Source organism: Prionailurus viverrinus, chromosome B1 (genome assembly GCF_022837055.1).
Source record: "Prionailurus viverrinus isolate Anna chromosome B1, UM_Priviv_1.0, whole genome shotgun sequence".
NCBI lineage: Eukaryota > Metazoa > Chordata > Mammalia > Carnivora > Felidae > Prionailurus > Prionailurus viverrinus.
In genome coordinates this window covers 117,298,394-117,316,635 of record NC_062564.1, presented here as the reverse complement: position 1 = coordinate 117,316,635, position 18,242 = coordinate 117,298,394, and the positions used below count along the sequence as shown (strand labels likewise).

General features: G+C 42.8%; 1 protein-coding gene across 4 annotated transcripts in view; it reads left to right on the top strand.

Annotated features, from left to right (window-relative positions):
• Positions 1–3,041: 3,041 nt before the first annotated feature.
• Positions 3,042–18,242, top strand: part of NPNT (nephronectin) — an 84,072-nt gene continuing 68,871 nt past the window's right edge. For 2 of the 4 annotated variants that reach the window (XM_047855445.1, XM_047855446.1), the window contains exons 1-2: positions 3,045–3,698; positions 6,147–6,247. In XM_047855445.1, the coding sequence (XP_047711401.1) occupies positions 3,628–3,698; positions 6,147–6,247 (172 nt within the window). In that variant the 5' untranslated portion in view covers positions 3,045–3,627. Of the gene's footprint in view, positions 3,699–6,146; positions 6,248–18,242 lie in introns of all 4 variants that reach the window. The other 2 variants (XM_047855444.1, XM_047855447.1) reach the window with 2 other exon arrangements.

Here is an 18,242-nt window from a genome sequence, read left to right as displayed (position 1 = left end):
TTCCACTGCTGGAGCACAGAATCTCCATAATTCTTGCTTAGCTTGGAGTCAAAACTGCAGTGAGTAAGTAGCCGTGTGTTCCTCATCCTTCTCTTTTCTTACCAGTTCTTTTTTTTTTTTAACGTTTATTTTTGAGAGAGAGAGAGTACGCGTGTGCATGCACAGAGGAGCAGAGAGAGAGGGAGACAGGATTCCAAGCAGACTCACTGACAGCAGAAAGCCCAGTTCAGGGCCGGAACACGCAAACCGCAAGATCATGACCTGAGCTAAAGTCAGATGCTTACCCAGTTAAGTCACCCGGGCACCCCCCTTAGTAGGAGTTTTTAAAGCAGTTATCCTGTCCCTATGGCACCACTGTTTATGGGATAGGGGGAGAAAGAGCTTGCTGACAGCGACTATGAGAACCTGATAGAGAAAACACATTTTCTCTACCCTCTGCCTGGACACTACCCCTACCACACATCCTCACTTCATTCGGTCTCTGCTTCAATGTCACCTCCCCAGAGGGGACCAAATCACTCTACTTAAAATCACACCCCATCTCTTACCACCTTACTGTTCCTTTACTCTCTTTTTACACCTTTACCCTCTCTTCATAGCACTTACTCCTCCTTGCTTGTCCCCTTTTATTCCCCACCCCTCCACCCCCCAGTATAAACTCTCTCAGGGCACAACTTGTCTGTTTCCCAGCTGAAGTCCTAGTACCAAGAAATGGCCAGTACATTGTAGGCTCTCAATAAATATTTGTTGGAAAAAAAAAAAAAAGATGAAACAATTAAGAGCTTCTAATGTCCAAGTGTTTGAAGTTGTGTTTGTTTGGTCCTGTTTTGTTACTTACCTGTATCACATTGTGATCGGTGATAATTATTTGTGAGAACATTGGGATTACTACTTGCAAGGTGACATTATCGGGTAGGAAACCTAACCAGAAAGTTGTCCTCTTGGAAAAGTACAGGTATTGCTAAAAGCAAACTGTTTTCATCTGGTTCTGTCTTGTTTTTAAGACTGAGATAGTGAAATGTCACCCCCATGGGAATTTCACCTTGTTTCTGGAATGGTGGTCATAATTGTAGCATACCAACCAGTTAGACCTTGGAATTCCTGTAGGGTCTCCTCATTCCACGATTCAACAAAGACTGATATAATTAGCTACTACTTACTCAAGGGAGAAGCTCAAGTTCGCCAGGAAGAATTCAGTTCCATCTGACCCAACATTTAATATTTACTGAAGCCTTGTGCCCTTGCCCTCCTATTTGTTAATGTCTCACAGAACTCAGAGTGGTAGAAAAGCAGTGCATTAAACACACTGCATTACAAGTTACAATATGGGATGCGTGGTGGTGTAATTATACCACAGGAGTCTCAGCCAAGCAAAAAGTCAGAAAAGGCTTCCTGGGTAAATGTCAGCTAAACTTGGACCCAAAGGGCAAGTGGAGAGTATCCAAATGAAGAAGGAAGATGAATGGAGTGTTTTCTAGGCCAAAGAAAAATATATGGAAAAAAAATTTTAAAGGCATGCTGATGAGGCATTACACATTTTTTCCAGATATTGTCCTATTTTCACCTGTCATGTCCTTCTTTCCTTCTATCTCTAGCTTTTAGCCTATAGGTTAGCCCCTTCTCAATAACCATCCATTGCTCTGGGGAGGTTTATTTGCAAATCCAATCCAGGAACCAATAAACAAAGAAAACGGCTAAGAAGTAGCCTGGAACCGAGCCTACATTACACTTACAAAAATTTGATTTTCTGCAGAAAAAATATTTTGACTCCTACATTTTTGGACTTCATTAGAAAGATCTGAAATAGATGACACCAAGCTGTTTGCCTAAAATAATGTCCCAAGACTGAATTGGCATGGATATTTCCTGAGATTAAAATAGAAACTTGTTTTGCTAACAGAAAACAACTTGGAAATCAAAGAGTCGTTTAAGTTGAGACCGTTATTTTTCCTTTTCTTGCATAAAATTCCTGTTTTTATACACACTAAGAAATCAGGATAGTGAGCTCACACTGCCACAGAACTTTCCATTAAAAAACTGAAGTTGGAGAAACCTCAAAAAGAAAATAACGGTAGAAAAAGTTTGTAATATGACAAATTCATTCAACAAACATTTATGAGCACCTAGTACGTGCCAGGCACTGTTCTGGGCACTAAAGAAAAAACTTTCCCTTGAAGAGTTTGCATTCTACTAGAAAGACAGACATACAAACAAGAAATAAATTATACAGGACACCGGAAGGTGAGTGCTATGGAGAAAAGAACAAGGTAGAACAAATCATGGGGCATCCTGAGGGGGCCGATTTGCAGCTTTAAATTAGCAAATTTAAAAGCTGAATTCCTCCAAGAGGTAACTTTTAATCAAAGCCTGAAGTGAGAAAGTGAACCATGTAGATATCCAGGCAAAGTATCTGCCAGTCAATGGCCCAAAGGCAGGGACACGCCTGAGGTGTGCGAGGAACACATGGAAGTCATGGGCTAGGGAAAGAGAGAGACTAGGAGATTAGGCCTGAGAGGTATGAGAGATGGAGTCATTGGGGCAGGGTTTGAGAAGAGGGATGACTCAAAGGATGTATGTTTTTACGTGCATTTTAGAATGATCGTTGTGTGTTTTCATTTGAACAGTCTTTTAGTACATTATTTTTTACTCTGCAACAGCAGAACAAAGATTGTTTAAAATGGTTTCTAAATGATCTCCCCATGATCAGGCACCACAGGCTGCTAAGAAGTAACAGCCCTCCCTCTCTGGCCTGCACGTGCCCCTGGAAGGGCAGCCGTTGCTATCGTTCTAACGTGCTCGAAGTTGAGCTGGCAAAGATAGAAAACAGCCTGCACGTTTCTTCTACAAAACTCGACTGGAGAGCCAAACATTTCTTTCGGTTGGTTACAAAATAAAAAAATATGCCTTTGCCAACTCTGCGGGAGAAGCAAACTCCCGGAGTTTGCCTTTGCTAATTTGTCCAAGTCGTGCAGTCGTGCTGTGGTTTCACTCACTGCAGACACTGCTCAGCTCCAGCCCCACAAACGTCTCCCGTCTTGGGCTTCTCCGCCCCCGGCGGAAGCTGCTGCTAGCCTCTGCGGTCACCACCTGTTCAGGCGGAACCCGCGAAGCGCGCACCTTCGCCCCGGGTCCTTTCCCTCCCCGGCTCACCCTTCCCTGCGGAGCGCCCTGCGTTCCCTCGCCCAGGCCGGGCTTGCAACTTTCCTCGCAGCCTGGCGCCTGCCCCACTTGGCTGGCCCTCAACAGACGCTGCTTCCCTCAGCGCTCCAGCTCCCGAGCTTTCCGCGGAGGGGCCAAGCGCCCACACCCCCGGCCCCGGCCTGGGAGGGCGGTGAGGAGGGCGCACGCGCCCACCCCCACCCCCCTCCGCCCCCTGCGCCCCTCCCCGCGGGCAGCGCAGCTCCCCCTGCAGCACCTCCCCTCGCGGGGAGGGAGCGAGAGGGGGCTCCGGGCGCCGCGCCGCAGACCTGCTCCGGCTGCTCGCCGCGCCGCTCTCTTCCGACAGTTGCAGCAGTCGCCGCGGCGCCCGCAGCTCCTCCCTGGAGCCGAGGGGACGAGCGCGCCTCTCCTCCGCTCCCAGCACCCCCAACCTGTTCCCCGCGCGCAGCGGTGCATTCGCCGCCCGACATGGATTTCCTCCTGGCTCTGGTGCTCGGCTCCTCGCTCTACCTGCAGGCGGCTGCCGAGTTCGACGTGAGGTGGGTTGGGCCCCGGGGCTCCCTCTTCTCCTCCTTCCAGCGCTAATTTCGCGCGCGCGGTGCTGGGGTTCCCTCTCCCCGCCCGGCTGCGAGGTCAGAGAGGAGTCTACCCGGCCAGAAGTTGGGCCACCGCACGGCGTCGGCAGGAGGAGAGCCGTCGAACCGCTGTCCAGACCGGTGGCTGCCCGAGGCTGGGGAGGGTGACCCCTTCGAGTCCCGGAACCCAGCCGCGGCTCCCAGCTCCCGGCTCGGGAATCAGGCCTAGGGAAGGAGGAAGGCTGGAGCCCGTCCCCGGGGCTCGGAGGGCGCGGGCTAGCTCCTAAGCCGAGGTGATGCGCGGGACACCTTTGGTCAGGAAACTCTGGCTCGTGATTTAGATTTCCCTACGACCCGTCCGCGGGGAAACTTCCAGTTGCCCGGGCCAGATCCCGGCCTGAAGCTGTCAGAGCCGCTCACACAAAGGGTAGGGGCGAGGAAGCGATTGGGCTTCCAGGGAGGACCCGTTTGCCTCCGCACTTGGCTTGCTTGCGGGAGGAGGACTCGAAATAAGGACTGAAAGGCGGGGAGCGCTACGTGTGTGTTTGTGTATGTGTACGCACGCACACATCGCTCACGAGACCTCGGGCGAGCCGGGCTGCAGCGTGCTCTGACAGGTTCCAACAACCCCCGGCTTCGTCGCCGCTGTCACTCAGCCGCTCCCCTGGCGGCGGCGCGCGGCGCTCTCTCCCCGCCGCGGGATCCGCTCTGGCGGGTGTGTGTGTTTGTGTGTGTCTATCGGCCAGGAGGGCGTGCTTGGTTATCCCACCTCCTTGCAATTGTAGACCAGACCCGCCCCGAACGCCGAGCGCTGCGGCCGGTGCACAAACCAGGCTGGAGCAGCCGGGAGAGATTTTAACCTGGGTCACACCGCCAGCTAGTCTTCCTCTTTCAGAGACCCCCCCCCCCCAACCCCTCCAGGTAGCCTTCTGAGCCGCTCCAAAGACAGCCGCACCTGTTTTCCTTGTAATCTTGGAACGAATCAATTCCACGATTGATTGGCTTTCTTGTACCTGGAGGGGAACAGGAACCGAGGAGAACCAGTGGAGCGCTTAGAAGAGCTACCGCTTGTTTACCACCTGGTTGGAGGAAATAGAAAGTTCGAGGTTATTTTGTGCTTTGTGCTCGCGGGCATAAGGGGAGATAAAAGAAACGGGAATTGAAAAGATTAGGAGTGTTTAAGAAAATGTGGGTAGCGGCCAGAGGCTGTTTTATTTTATTAAAGCAACTTTGCCCACGTGTTGTGCATTTCTGGCACGCACACATTTGCAATAAGAAATACATCACATGGTTTTGCGTTAAGATTTTTAAGGTAGCTTTAAGTTTAAAACAGCCAATTAAAATATTGAGCCTGTGGGAGTAAAAAGTCAGGTGTGAATCTAAAAGAAACGATTTACCAAAAAAGGTGTCAAAGTGGAACCTGGTGGATAAATTCGTATCCTTGAAATTGAATACTTTTAGTCCTTATTTACATTAATGAGGAAGATAACAGGGATTGTTGATGCAGGAAAATTTCAAACCACAGGGACACTTGAGATGTTAGCTACACTTTAAACTCTTCCAGGTTTTATTTAGACTTCTTTTTCTAATACTTCTTTATTTTCTGGGAACATTTTCTACCAAAGAGTCCTATCTCGAAAAGAGATCTGTTTCATTTGATTTTGAGGACTCCCATCTTTCTGCCCCTTCCCACATCTTCTCCTTTCCAAGGCAGAAAATGTAAGGCAATTTTTTTTTTCTTTCTGCTTTGACATGTCATATTATTTAATACTTTTCAGTTTATGATAAATCAGTCAAAACTGGTTTTCCCCCAAATAACAGGTGTGGGTCTTTGAGGAATCTGTTTTTTTCAACTTTTTTTTTTCTTTTTTTTTTTTTTTTTTTATTTTTGGGACAGAGAGAGACAGAGCATGAACGGGGAGGGGCAGAGAGAGAGGGAGACACAGAATCGGAAACAGGCTCCAGGCTCTGAGCCATCAGCCCAGAGCCTGACGCGGGGCTCGAACCCACGGACCGCGAGATCGTGACCTGGCTGATGTCGGTCGCTTAACCGACTGCGCCACCCAGGCGCCCCGAGGAATCTGTTTTATTTCAAGCTTCAGAAACCACCCTGTGAGTGTCAGCCTTGAGAATTCTTGGTTTTAGCTGATGCTATTTCCATATTACAAAGGATCTTCCCCTCCTTTTCACCGTCCTCCTGTGTGTAGTACATATGTTTAACTGTCTGAAATTTGGAACTAGATCACAGCAGAACTATTTTCCTGAGTTTTATCCTTAAATTTCTGCCGGCAGGAAGGAGTTCATAGTAGATTGTTGGGTGTGATTTAAATTCTTTTTTAAAAGTAATGCCAGAGGAAATAATTTTTAATTTCAAAAGTATCTTTATTTATTTTGAATCTTTTTGTTTGGTAGGTGGCCCAGGCAAATAGTGTCATCCATTGGCCTGTGTCGTTATGGTGGGAGGATTGACTGCTGCTGGGGCTGGGCCCGCCGGTCCTGGGGACAGTGTCAGCGTGAGTATCCTCTCTGGGAACTTCAGCTCCCTATGGGGTGCGGCTTTCCACCATTATTCATGGCTTCACTCTGCACATCAGTGGGCTCATTACTGAGTAAGACTTGGTGGTGTGGTTCTGACACGGGAGTTTTCAGTTCCTGACTCCTTATCTTGCCTCTTTCAACCGGAGCCAGCTGTACGTAGCAAGGGGCCAGCTTTGTCAGTCACAGAAGAGCCACGTATGATGCTTTAGCATTTGTCCCCAATATCCCCAGCTCCTGTTTTCTCATCAGGCTTTTTCTTTTCTGTGCTCCAGACTCTGAGATGGAGGTAAGATAATGAGTCTAGACTGTATTTACACTAAACAGTCTCTGAACCTTATAGCACTAATATAATCCTTACCATACCTGTTGTGGAAGGTAGCCTATTTGTAAAGCCTTTTTTTTTTTTTTGAAGTTAGATTGTATTGACTATTCTAAATAGACCACCCACTGTAATCAAATAACACCTCTGAAAAAGCATAGTTTTTATTTTCTGTAAGTAATCAACATCATGGAATAAGTGCCACATCAGAGTACTGATTTTTTACCTTTTCCATGGATATTTTAATAGTAGAAATTAGAACCACATCATGGAAGTTTGAGAAATTGGTTCCCAGCAACTGTATTGGGATCTCAAAATTGTATTCTATTCCCCTACAAGAAACTCCGCAAATGATCAAGTAAATTTCTGGGCATCTGTCATGTCTGGTGGGATGATGGGAACACAGTTGGATTCCTCATATCCCAGTGCTCACGAGAAAGGAGCTTAGAGGAATAGAGAAGTGAAGTGAGGAAGGCTGGAGCCAGACAGGGCAGAACCCTACAGATGTGTTGGCCGTGGGAGGAATAAATTTAAATTCAGGGAAGCTAGGAGTTCCCACAGCTATGTCCATCTTTGAGAATTGTGCATGATATCTACCCTTAACTTTGCGAAGGAGGGAGAGTAATATTAACAGGTTGACATCTCTGGTTGGAGATGGAAAGGTAAAAGGGGACTAAGGTTTTTCTGTTACCTGCAAGGCACTGGGCTAGACTTCTTGCACTGTTGGGCCATTGCGTCTTTTAATTAAGGGAGATGATGGTAACTCCAGTTTCCAGTAAACAAAAGAACTAGGCAAAGCTGCTGTGCCTGACAGGTTAGTTTTTTTTAATTTTTTTAAACATTTATTCATTTTTGAGAGACAGAGCATGAGCGGGTTTGGGTGGTGGTGGGGAGTGCAGAGAGAGAGGGAGACACAGAATCTGAAGCAGGCTTCAGGCTCTGAGCTGTCAGCACAGAGCCCGAAATGGGGCTTGAACTCATGAACCGTGAGATCATGCATGACCTGAGCTGAAGTCGGATGCTTAACTGACTGAGCCACCCAAGCGCCTCTCCACTGGTTAGTTGTTTTTAAGGGAAGATGGTCAAAAAGAAGAATGGTGCCTGGTGGAATAGTCTTCTGCCCATTATACCACAGTGTCAAGAAGCATTTGCACAGCTGGAAGCCACAGGTGTGGAAATTGAAGAGCAATCCGCTTTTGATAATCAAAGCGTGAAGAGAGGATGGGCTCAACACACATACCACACCGTCCCCAAATAAAAAACATGAGTAGTTTCTTTGCGGGAATGGAGATAATTTCCCCCTTTGCTGCCTTAATTGTCAGGATTATTAAAGTGCTTTGGGGTGTGCAGGGTCCCCCAGCCCTACAGAGGACAAGGCTGTTCTGGCAGAGTGCCCCTAGCAAAGTGGAGCGCACTGTCCCTGCAGAGTGCCAGAGTGGACGGCCGGCAGAGGCGGAGGAGTCCATGCGCACTCTGCCAGATGTGCTAAAGGAATTCCAAGGAGAAAATTCCTCTGTGTCTTAGAGGTTCATCAACAGTGGAGTTCCCCGGAAAGAGCTTCTAAGAGCTGTTTTGCCTTTTTACATGTAGTTACGTTTTCTCTAGTATACACCAGCTTGGTGATTCTGAATTTAAATGAACGTAAAGACCTTGCACAGTTTCAGTGGCATTACCGAATTTAAACATCCAACATCCGAGGAAGTTCCTAGCAGAGTATTTTTCCCAGCAGAAATGAGCCACCATTTTATTATTTTCTATACCGTCGTTTTGTTTCTAACAGAGTGTAAAGTGGTGAAGTGTAGCATTTGATAGTATTTATCTTTCTGCCTATTCCTTGAGAATCTGCGGAAGCTGCTACAATGACATGAGTCAATTATTGAAATGATAATGTTATAAAAATGTATAGATCCTGCACAAATCACAGCCTTACCTTAACGGAGAATTGGTGGAAGTTTGAGAGGCAGCATAATGGAGGGGAACATGGACTCTGGAGCTAGACTGCCTGGGTTTAAATTTCAATTCCACTGCTTATTAGCTGTGTGACCTCTGTGTTTGAGTACAACACCTCATAGGACCATACCTGAGGTGTAAATGAGTTATTTGTAAAGCACATAAAACAATTCCTGGCACAGAGTAAATACTATGTATGTGTTCGATAAAAGTAAAGAAGTATAAAGTAATACGGCTATTCAAACAGTTTTGTGGGATGGGACACACCCATGCTATCAGATTCTTTGTTTTCTAGGCATGATAAATGTATTTTTGCATTTATACTGCCAAAATTTAAAAAATGATTCTAAGATTCTCAGTGATACAATAAAAAGCCTTTAAATTAAAAAGGGCCAGATGGATCTTTACCATTAATATTATAGATGGCAAACTTGTTAAAAAAAAAAAAAAAGAAAAGAAAAAACAAAAAAACAAATTCAAAGATGGATGTTTCCTTGTGTAAATTTTGTTTTTCCAGAATCCCAGATGGTCCAAATGTCTCTTGTCAGCTTAGAGTTCCCCCCCATCTTTGTTTTGCTATAAACAGGTGGAGGAATGTGGGGGCCAGAGGTCAGCTCAAAGTAGGAAGAAGAGCACCAAAGAGAGGCTTGCTGGGGACAAACAGAAAGCTCCTGATTAGTTTTTATTTTTTTTTTATTTTTTTATTTTTTTTAAATTTTTTTTTTTCAACGTTTATTTATTTTTGGGACAGAGAGAGACAGAACATGAATGGGGGAGGGGCAGAGAGAGAGGGAGACACAGAATCGGAAACAGGCTCCAGGCTCTGAGCCATCAGCCCAGAGCCCGATGCGGGGCTCGAACTCACAGACCGTGAGATCGTGACCTGGCTGAAGTCGGACGCTTAACCGACTGCGCCACCCAGGCGCCCCTGGTTTTTAAAGGAAACTTTTAATTTAAAAGAATTAAATGTTTTTGGCACTACATTTATTCAAGGAAAAAAAAAATGCCTTGCTGTTCTTTAAACACTTAGACTTGTAGGTAATGGATTACCTACAAAACTTCCAGAGAGCTTCTGGGAAATTTACTGTGAAAAATGTTTTTGCCTCTCTGATCCTTCCATAATTTTAGAGTTCTTAACCATGAGGACCGTTCTCCTTTCCTTATCCAAGGTCCCCTGGTTCTTGTGTTTCTGAATGATTCAGTTAGGAATTTTCCTTCAAATTAGCACAGCAAAGCAAAAGGAAACTATTCTTACCTAGACACAGAACCTCCAGATTTATCCCTTAGAAGATGTGTGGAAGTGGGGGGAAGCCATGCCCTCATTATGTTTCTTATCAGCTCTCACGGTCTAGTTCGGTGACCCTTTGGTGTTTAATCCACTTGGTTGAGCATATGTAAGCCATTTTGACTCTATTCATGTGAGTCAAATATATGTATTTACATAGAACATGCTGCTTTTCATGTTCACTTGCTACTTTCCTTTACATGGGCTTGTTTGGAGAGGCCAGTTGACTTTGCAGGGTGCTAGTGTTGCTCAGCCTCTGCCACAGGTCACGGCGTCTAGCCACCAAGCCTCCGTCAGGCAGACTTCTCATCTTTCCCGCAGGGACTGAGGAAGGAAGGATGCTACCCAGAAAGGCAGAGGAGCTGTCTTCCTGCTTCCTGCCCGTGCCACCTGACATTCTATCCCAACGTTCCTGCCTGGCTGTGGAAAGTAAGACCTAGTCCAGAAACAGGCAGATTGTGTTTTCATAGTCCTTTGAGAGGGCATACCCTTGCCTTCTCTCTATCCTTTGATTCTTTGTTTTATATTCTTTTAAAGAAGTTTTTATTTAACTTCCAGTTAGTTAACATACAGTGTAATATTTCAGGCGTACAATATAGTGATTCAACATTTCCATACAGTACCTGGTGCTCATCACGACTGGTGCCCTCTTTAATCCCCATCATCTATGTGACCTATCCCTCCACCTACCTCCGTTCTTGACTCTTAAACAGGTATGTACATATTGAGAATTCAAAACTTGACTTCTAATTGTCTTGGGCTTTATCTTCATCGACTATTGATTGTGACTCTTTATGGTAAAGGGAAATTTTCTTAATCACAACACACTGATGGTTCTATATGTATAGCACACAGTACCTTAATTAGATTTGTCACAAAATACTTGTTTCTTGTTCTGTAATTAATCTATTCCTTCACTTTCCCATCATATTAATGGTATACTTCGTTTTAGTGATTTCAACAATTTCTCCTGACAAGTGGAGATCTCTGTACAAAAGATTTCTCAGGGGCTGTGTATTTTATTTAAAACAACCGCATATGCTGTGGAACCAGCTCTTAACTGAAAGCACCAGATGGTTTGGGACACCTGAGTGTCTCTGACTTTTATACCTGGTTAGCTAGTTAACTTTTCTCAGCTGCAGTCTTTTTATTTTACAAGTAGATTTCTCAGATGCGTTGCAGCTCTGAACTCCATCTGAGAGCTTCCTTAAGGCAGAAAGAGTGGAGGTTCTAAATATTGTATTTCTACGTGGTTGTCCTTTGGTTTACTTTACTTAGACATTTGGTTGTATACGTAGCTATGTCAGTAGTGTTTCCGTTGAAAGCATTCTTTAGAGGTGTGAAGAAAAATCCAAAATACAAGTTCTGTGTTTCAACAAAGATCGTCAGTTTCTGAGTTCTTTGGCGGTCACTGAGCATTTTGTGGTTTCTGAAGGAAATTACGTGAATTCGGGTGGTTTTGTATCATTTTTCCTTAAAACGAGGCAAAATGCAGATGTTCTGTTATGTTTTTCTGAAGGTTTTTGGAACGATATAAAACCTATACCTAGAGGTTGACTTTATTAGTTCTAAACCTCATTTCTTCCCACCTCCTCCCTGAGGTTAGCAAAGGCTAAAACTGTACAATTGTCCTGGAAAGTGAAACTTGAATTCTTATCAACGTTAAATAAATTTATAGGCTAGTGTGACATAGGGACCGAGAAACAGTAATTTATTCTGAAACTATTTTGGAGTTGTCAAATAATTTTGCTGGATAATATATATTACTGGCTAAGGATTGTGGACCACCGGAAAGACTGAAGAGCAAATTGTTAAATTCTTTCTGTACTTCAAATGAAAAGGTTATTAGTTTTAGTAGAGATTTTGATTTAGTGAAACATTTAGATTTCATATTTCATTTGTTACTTGTATCTAGGTTGAGAAACTTGAAATGGAACGTGATTTATTGATTTTTGTTCCCTATACTGGTTTCCTGTCCTCAGTCACATAATTATATAGATTACACCTTTCTTTGATTATTGAGATTTTGAACATTTTTCTTTGAAATAATCAAGAGTGAATGAGAAATACTGGAATTGGCTTTGAAGGTCACACATAGTGCTCCCCCAAAGAGAGGTTATTCCTAGTGAGTGCCTTTCCATGTTTAGTCAACAGCGATAGCAACCTCCATTGAATGTGAGAGATAAACCTTTTTATGCTCATACAGTCATATGTGCAGGAGAAACTGGGAGTCTCAGGTGGGAGCTGTGTTGAAAATGGCCGGCAGGTCCTGGGTCCAGTTTAATGGAGCTGGGCACACTTCACTATTTTAAAGTTGTTAGCGTCCTCCTCTATTTTGGGGGTGGGTATGCATATTTTTGGTTCTTTGCTTTTGGGTTTTTTGGGGGTTGTTTTGTTTTGTTTTTGTGGTAGGAGTAAAAGCAATTCAGTGGGCAATCTTATAACTACTTTTCAGCATGAAACCCGCATCTCCAAATCCTCAGGAAGTGGAGTTTTTAAGATTATTCAACTACCACTTTCCGTGAAAAGGTTATTTAAGAACACCATGTACTTTGAGTGACTTCAAGTGGTCTTGGAATGCAGATTCCAGACTAAAATCAGTGTTGAAGAAGTTTGACCTTTTCAAACAGGTAGTTTTTGAGTATGTGGAGTCTTGAAAGTTAAGTTTCCCAGAAATGACTTTGTTTTTTCATTCTCTTCTGATCTTTATATAATACTTTTAAGATTTACTGATTCCCTAAGATCCCTTCATAGAGTTAATCTGGAAAGGCCTTAACCTTTATGGATTGGAAATGTTAGTGCTTCACAAGCTGGGACGTCAGGCCACGTAAAGGGAAGCACTCTCGTCGCTGCACAGTCAGCTGCTTCAGAGTGCATGTACAAGTCCACACTGGTACCAAGGAGGCACTTCTGGCCCCAGAAACAACACTGTGTTTCTGCATGAGAACTTGTGGATAAGCTTTGAAAAATACAGGTGTTTTCCTCCCTCATTCCCTGTTACAGCAAATGTAATAGCATTTTTCAAGGGTGCATTTTATCTGTAGAATTCAGGTTGTATGCATTTTGAGTCCTTTGAATCAACTGAATGCTTTTAAAGCGATAATCCAGTGATGTTGAGGGAGTCCATGCAGCATCCCTTGGTTAGTAATGGAAGATATCTATCACAGGGGCTGGGCCTTCGTCATGCTGAAGATGAAAGGGAGGGAGAGGAAAGTTCTGACAGCCTAATCCTCATTACTCCCCCTTCCTTCCTCACCACCACACATAGATATTGTCACCCCTTTCCCACCAGTTTGATGCAGGTTAAAATGTTTTCCCCATCAATCTTCTAAAAATATTTATTTTGTCAGAGAAAATGCACTTATTTTTTTTTATATATCCCTCCTCAAGAGCAATGAATATTATCAGCTTTTTGTGTACCTTTCAGAAGGATTTTACATACTTATGGACAAATTCCTATATCTTCTCTACCCCATCTCTTTTGTCCAAATGAAAGGCATACTGTATACATTGTTCTGCACCTTGCTTCTTTCCCTTAACAATATATCTTGGAAAGCTTTCTTTATTATCAGTATATGAAGAGCCTGGTCACTTTTTTTTTTAATGGATTTGTAATACTCTATTACCTGGCTGTATCATAATTTATTAATCAGTTTCTTCTTGATGGACATTTGTGTTGATTCTAATCTTTTACTAATATAATTCTAAAATAAGTAACCTTGAATATACAGTGAAGAAATATTGTTTTGGATGTGTCCTAGTATTTTCTACATATGCGTTTGTAGTTTTGACTAATGGATCAAAGGTTTCTTACATGGTAGTTAGTAGGTGATGGAAAAGACCGGATTGCACTGCTGACTTAAGGCTCTGGCAATTCTGTATCCAGAACCTGATATGTTGCTTGATTCCAGGCTACTCTGATCCCTGCTCTTTCCCTCCAAAACCCCTCTGATAAGTCAGCGAAGGACGCTTTGTCCCCTCTTTTCATCTGTTTCTTCTTCACCAGAGGCAACTGTCTGATATTGTGAGGATGGAGTGAGGTTTGTCTGTTTGCCAGGATTTCCACCAGGATTTAAAAGTGACTTTAAAACCATAGAGGTGTAACTTTTCTATTAGTTATTCTAACCTTTATCTTAATTGTAAACTTAAATCATTTTATTTTAAAAATTAAATGCATGCCTAAGTCAAATATTAAAAGACTCGAAGACAGGGAGAGGGTGGTGAAAGTAAGCCTTTCTAACTTCCTTATTTTTCTGACACCTAGTTCCAACCCCCAGGAACTGTTTCTTAGTGATATTTGCAGAGATTTCTAAGCAATTGCAAAATTATCTTTGTTCATAAATTGATAACACAAAATAGGATTATTCTCTATCTTCTTTTCTCATATATTGCATTTTGGAGATCAGTCCTTATCAGTTCATGTAAGCATGACTCATTCTTTTTTTTTTTTTAATTTTTTTTTAACGTTTATTTATTTTTGAGACAGAGAGAGACAGCGCATGAACGGGGGAGGGGCAGAGAGAGAGGGAGACACAGAATCGGAAACAGTCTCCAGGCTCTGAGCAGTCAGCACAGAGCCCGACGCGGGGCTCGAACTCACGGACTGCGAGATCGTGACCTGAGCCGAAGTCGGACGCTTAACCGACCAAGCCACCCAGGCGCCCCCATGACTCATTCTTTTAAATGGTTGTACAGTTTACCATTATATGGCTGTACCTAATTAACTTAAAAATCCCTATCTATGCACATTTAGGTGATTTTCAGTATTTTGGTTTTATGAAATGTGTTGCAGTCAGTATCTTTACATATGTATCATCACTGTTACATACATTTAGATGTGGGAGAGTTACAGGGACATCCCACTCTTATGTAAGTACAGTAATCGAAGAACTCTCATTTTACTTTTATAAATTATCTGATAAAAATATGTAACTTAAAGGAGATTCAAATTTGCATAATATTACACAGTGGAAACCTTCCTTTTAGCCACTTCTTATTTTTGATTCCTTAGAAGAGAGTTTAAAAATAATAGAATTGGTTTCTTTGTTTCTATTTGTTTATGTTCTACCTTGTTTGGGGAAGGATATGAAGATGGCTTCCAGGAATGCATGCAATAGAAAAACAGAATTAACAAGGGCTAGGGGAAGGAAAAAAAGGATACAGTAAAAGATAAGTTGTTGGGAGGAGAGTTATTATTAAAATATAGATATGTAAGACTTGGGTCCTAAATATGTCTTCTAATTTGGCTCTTAGCTTCCGGTAGCCAAAGGAAAAAGAAAAGTGTTATTTTCATACAATTCATGATGTTTGTTACAGGATAATTAGACGAGTTATTTGGGGGAAATTATGGCTTTTCCCACATGTAAACTTTCATGTGGTCCCTCACAGAGCAGTAGTGAATGGTGGAGTGGAAGGGGCCATAGCAACATTTCTGTCCTGAAGGGAGAGGGGGAGGGAGAGGGAGAGAGAAGGAGAGCCTGGCGCAGGGCTTGATCTCAGGAACCTGGAGATCACGACAGCTGAACTGCTGAAATCAAGAGGTGGAGTCAGACTCTCAACTGACTGATCCACCCGGGTGCACCTGGTGGTGGTTTTACAAAGCTATTTCCTAGAAGATCCTCTGATCTAAGATGAGGACTTTACTCTAATTTTTTTTTAATGTTTTCATTTATTTTTGAAGGAGAGAGGGGGAGACACAGAATCCGAAGCAGGCTCCAGGCTTTGAGCTGTCAGCACAGAGCCCAATGCGGGGCTCAAACCCACAAACTGTGAGATCATGACCTGAGCCAAAGTCAGACGCTCAACCGACTGAGCCACTCAGACGCCCCGAGAACTTTAAAAGCGCAGTTCATGGGAAGTTTAAGAAGCATTATCTACATATTTAGTTTCTGATAGCTCAGTCCAGCCCAGAATAGCGTGATTTGTGAACTCTTTAGGACTTTCAGGACAATTCCAGGTTAGAAAAGACAGTTTGAAGTTAGGATCTCTCTCAGTGTGCTGAAGTTTGCTGTATTATCAAAGTCTATTCCATACTGCTTGCTTGTTTGCTGGCTTGTTCTCTCTCTCCCCTTCCCTCCTTCCTTCCCTCCTTCCTTCCCTCCTTCCTTCCTTCCTTCCTTCCTTCCTATTTTAAAGATCAGTCAACAGTTTATAGAGTTGGTATCCAGAGGCATTGTAAATGGAGTGCAGATAGATGTCTTCTATTAACCAGTATAGAGGGGTTCTGCAAATAAGTCAGTGGAAGAATTTTTTTTATCAATTTTGTATGAGTTACTTTTGTATTCATTGGATATCAGCACAAAAGCTCATCAACATTTTGCTATGGCTTAATTCATTTCTAAGCAATTATGGGTTGCGATAAAAGATGAGGCACAAACATTGCCTCCAGGCATCATTTATCCTACATGAGCTGTTAAATGAAATAGGGCCAGTGAACCCAGGAACATCAAACTCCTTGACCAGTGCTCATTTCCCCAAAGCTCCTGATTGTTGCAGATGTTCAAAGGAGCCAAAATGACCCTTAGTTTTTATCCCAGTTTCCCTGGATCTCATGAAGGGCTGCTATAAGTAAGTCACTTAGGCCTGAATAGACTCAAAGCGGAATCTGTGGTAAGTACTCTTCATGTTCCTAACCAGACTCAAACTTGACTCCTTTTCACTGGGGTGTGAGGAAGAACTGATTCTCCTGCAGTCCTCAAGCCCCAGGGGGCAATGGAGCCTAGAACCCTAGTGCACACAGGTCCTCAGAGAATCTCTCTCTCTCAAAGGAAGATAGCTCAGTGTGTGGCTTAAGAGGGCACCAATCAGTCAGTACCCCATCTCCTCAGGAGAAGCAGAGAAAGGAGCTTTGAATGCCTTTCCTCAGAGGTCAATACCAACCAAGACTCTAACCTGAGAATGGTTACCTGTGTCAGTCAACCTAGAAGGGAGCTAAGAAGTTTACATTGCTCGGGCCAAGACCTTATCTTTTTTTTAATGGGAACAAGTAAATGATCGGTTCTCAAAAATCATACAATGCAGCCAAAATAATGTGGCTTGAAAACATTTCAAAGTGATATCAGTCACTACAACCATAGAAAAATATCAGTAGCATAGGCCTAATGTGATTGACGGTGCATCCTTGGGGATCTATCAGGGCAAATTAGTTGCAAAATGTATACCTAGTTACTAAAAATTGATTTTGTTACTAACTATGGAGTTCAGTTAATACCAAATTAAAGAAATTTTCCATTTTAACACTCCATAGCTTTTAACTTTTCTGATTTCATCACTTAATTAATAGTAGTGCATAATTAGATAATTATGGTCATAATAGAATTTCTAATAAAATTACTAATAAAGCCAGCATAAAGGAATGCATTAACATTGAAGCCCAGATAGGATAAAGTTTTATTATGTGTGGTAAAAGAGTGACAGATATTTATGTGTTCTTTCAATTTTCTTTCATAGATTTCTTAAGAATTTTAGTATAACTTAGTCTGATGAAACAATGTTAAGTGAACTTGTTACTATGGAGGGGAAATTTATCAATAGGCCAGGCAGTTTCTTAGCTTTAGAATATAGTAGTTGACTTTGGGGAAAAAAAAATTTTTTTTTAGTTATATTTTATTAGAAACCCTCATTTTCTGCTGTACATTGATTGAAAGCTGGAGAGATCTCCTTGGTAGGTACTAGGTGTCAGGAGAGAGTCAATTTGCCACTAGTTACTTGCACGTGGATAATCTAGAGTCAGTTAAATTTTATTTTTTTTAAAAGTTCGTTTGTTTTTAGAGAGAACACATGCTCCTGTGGCGAGTGCATGCAGGAGACAGAGAGAGAGAGAGAGGGAGAGAGAGTCTGAAGGAGGCTCTGCACTGTCAGGGTCAAGCCCAATGAACCCATGAGATCATTACCTGAGCCGAAGTCAAGAGTTGGATGCCCAACTGACTGAGCCCCCCAGGTGCACCTAGAGTCAATTAAATTTTCAAACTGAACATTTCATTTGGTCAGTACCTTTTTAACCTTTCTGTAGATTAATGATATAAATTCTCCAGAACTGATGTGTTTTCCTAAAGTAGCATCATCAGATCACAAGATTAGGGTTGCCTTTTGTACATATTATTGATTTCTGGTGAAATTTTAGGAAATATGTCATGGTTTAAATTTGCACTGATGTACACAAAGGAAGAAACAATTGGAAATTTCTGGATTTATGCTTACTTTGCCAAAAACAATGTTTCTTTCCCAAAAATCTTTAGCCTTATTTTCTAGAGTTCTTAGAGTTCCCAAATTCAGTTTCTAAGAGAGATCCCTAAATGGCCAAAGGTATGTGTTGTGACATTTATGGAAATTACCTCCGTAGACCGACATCCAAATATAAGCTTCCTGCCACCCAAAATATTTTTCTAAAGCCTTTGGTACCTCCTGTTTTATTTCA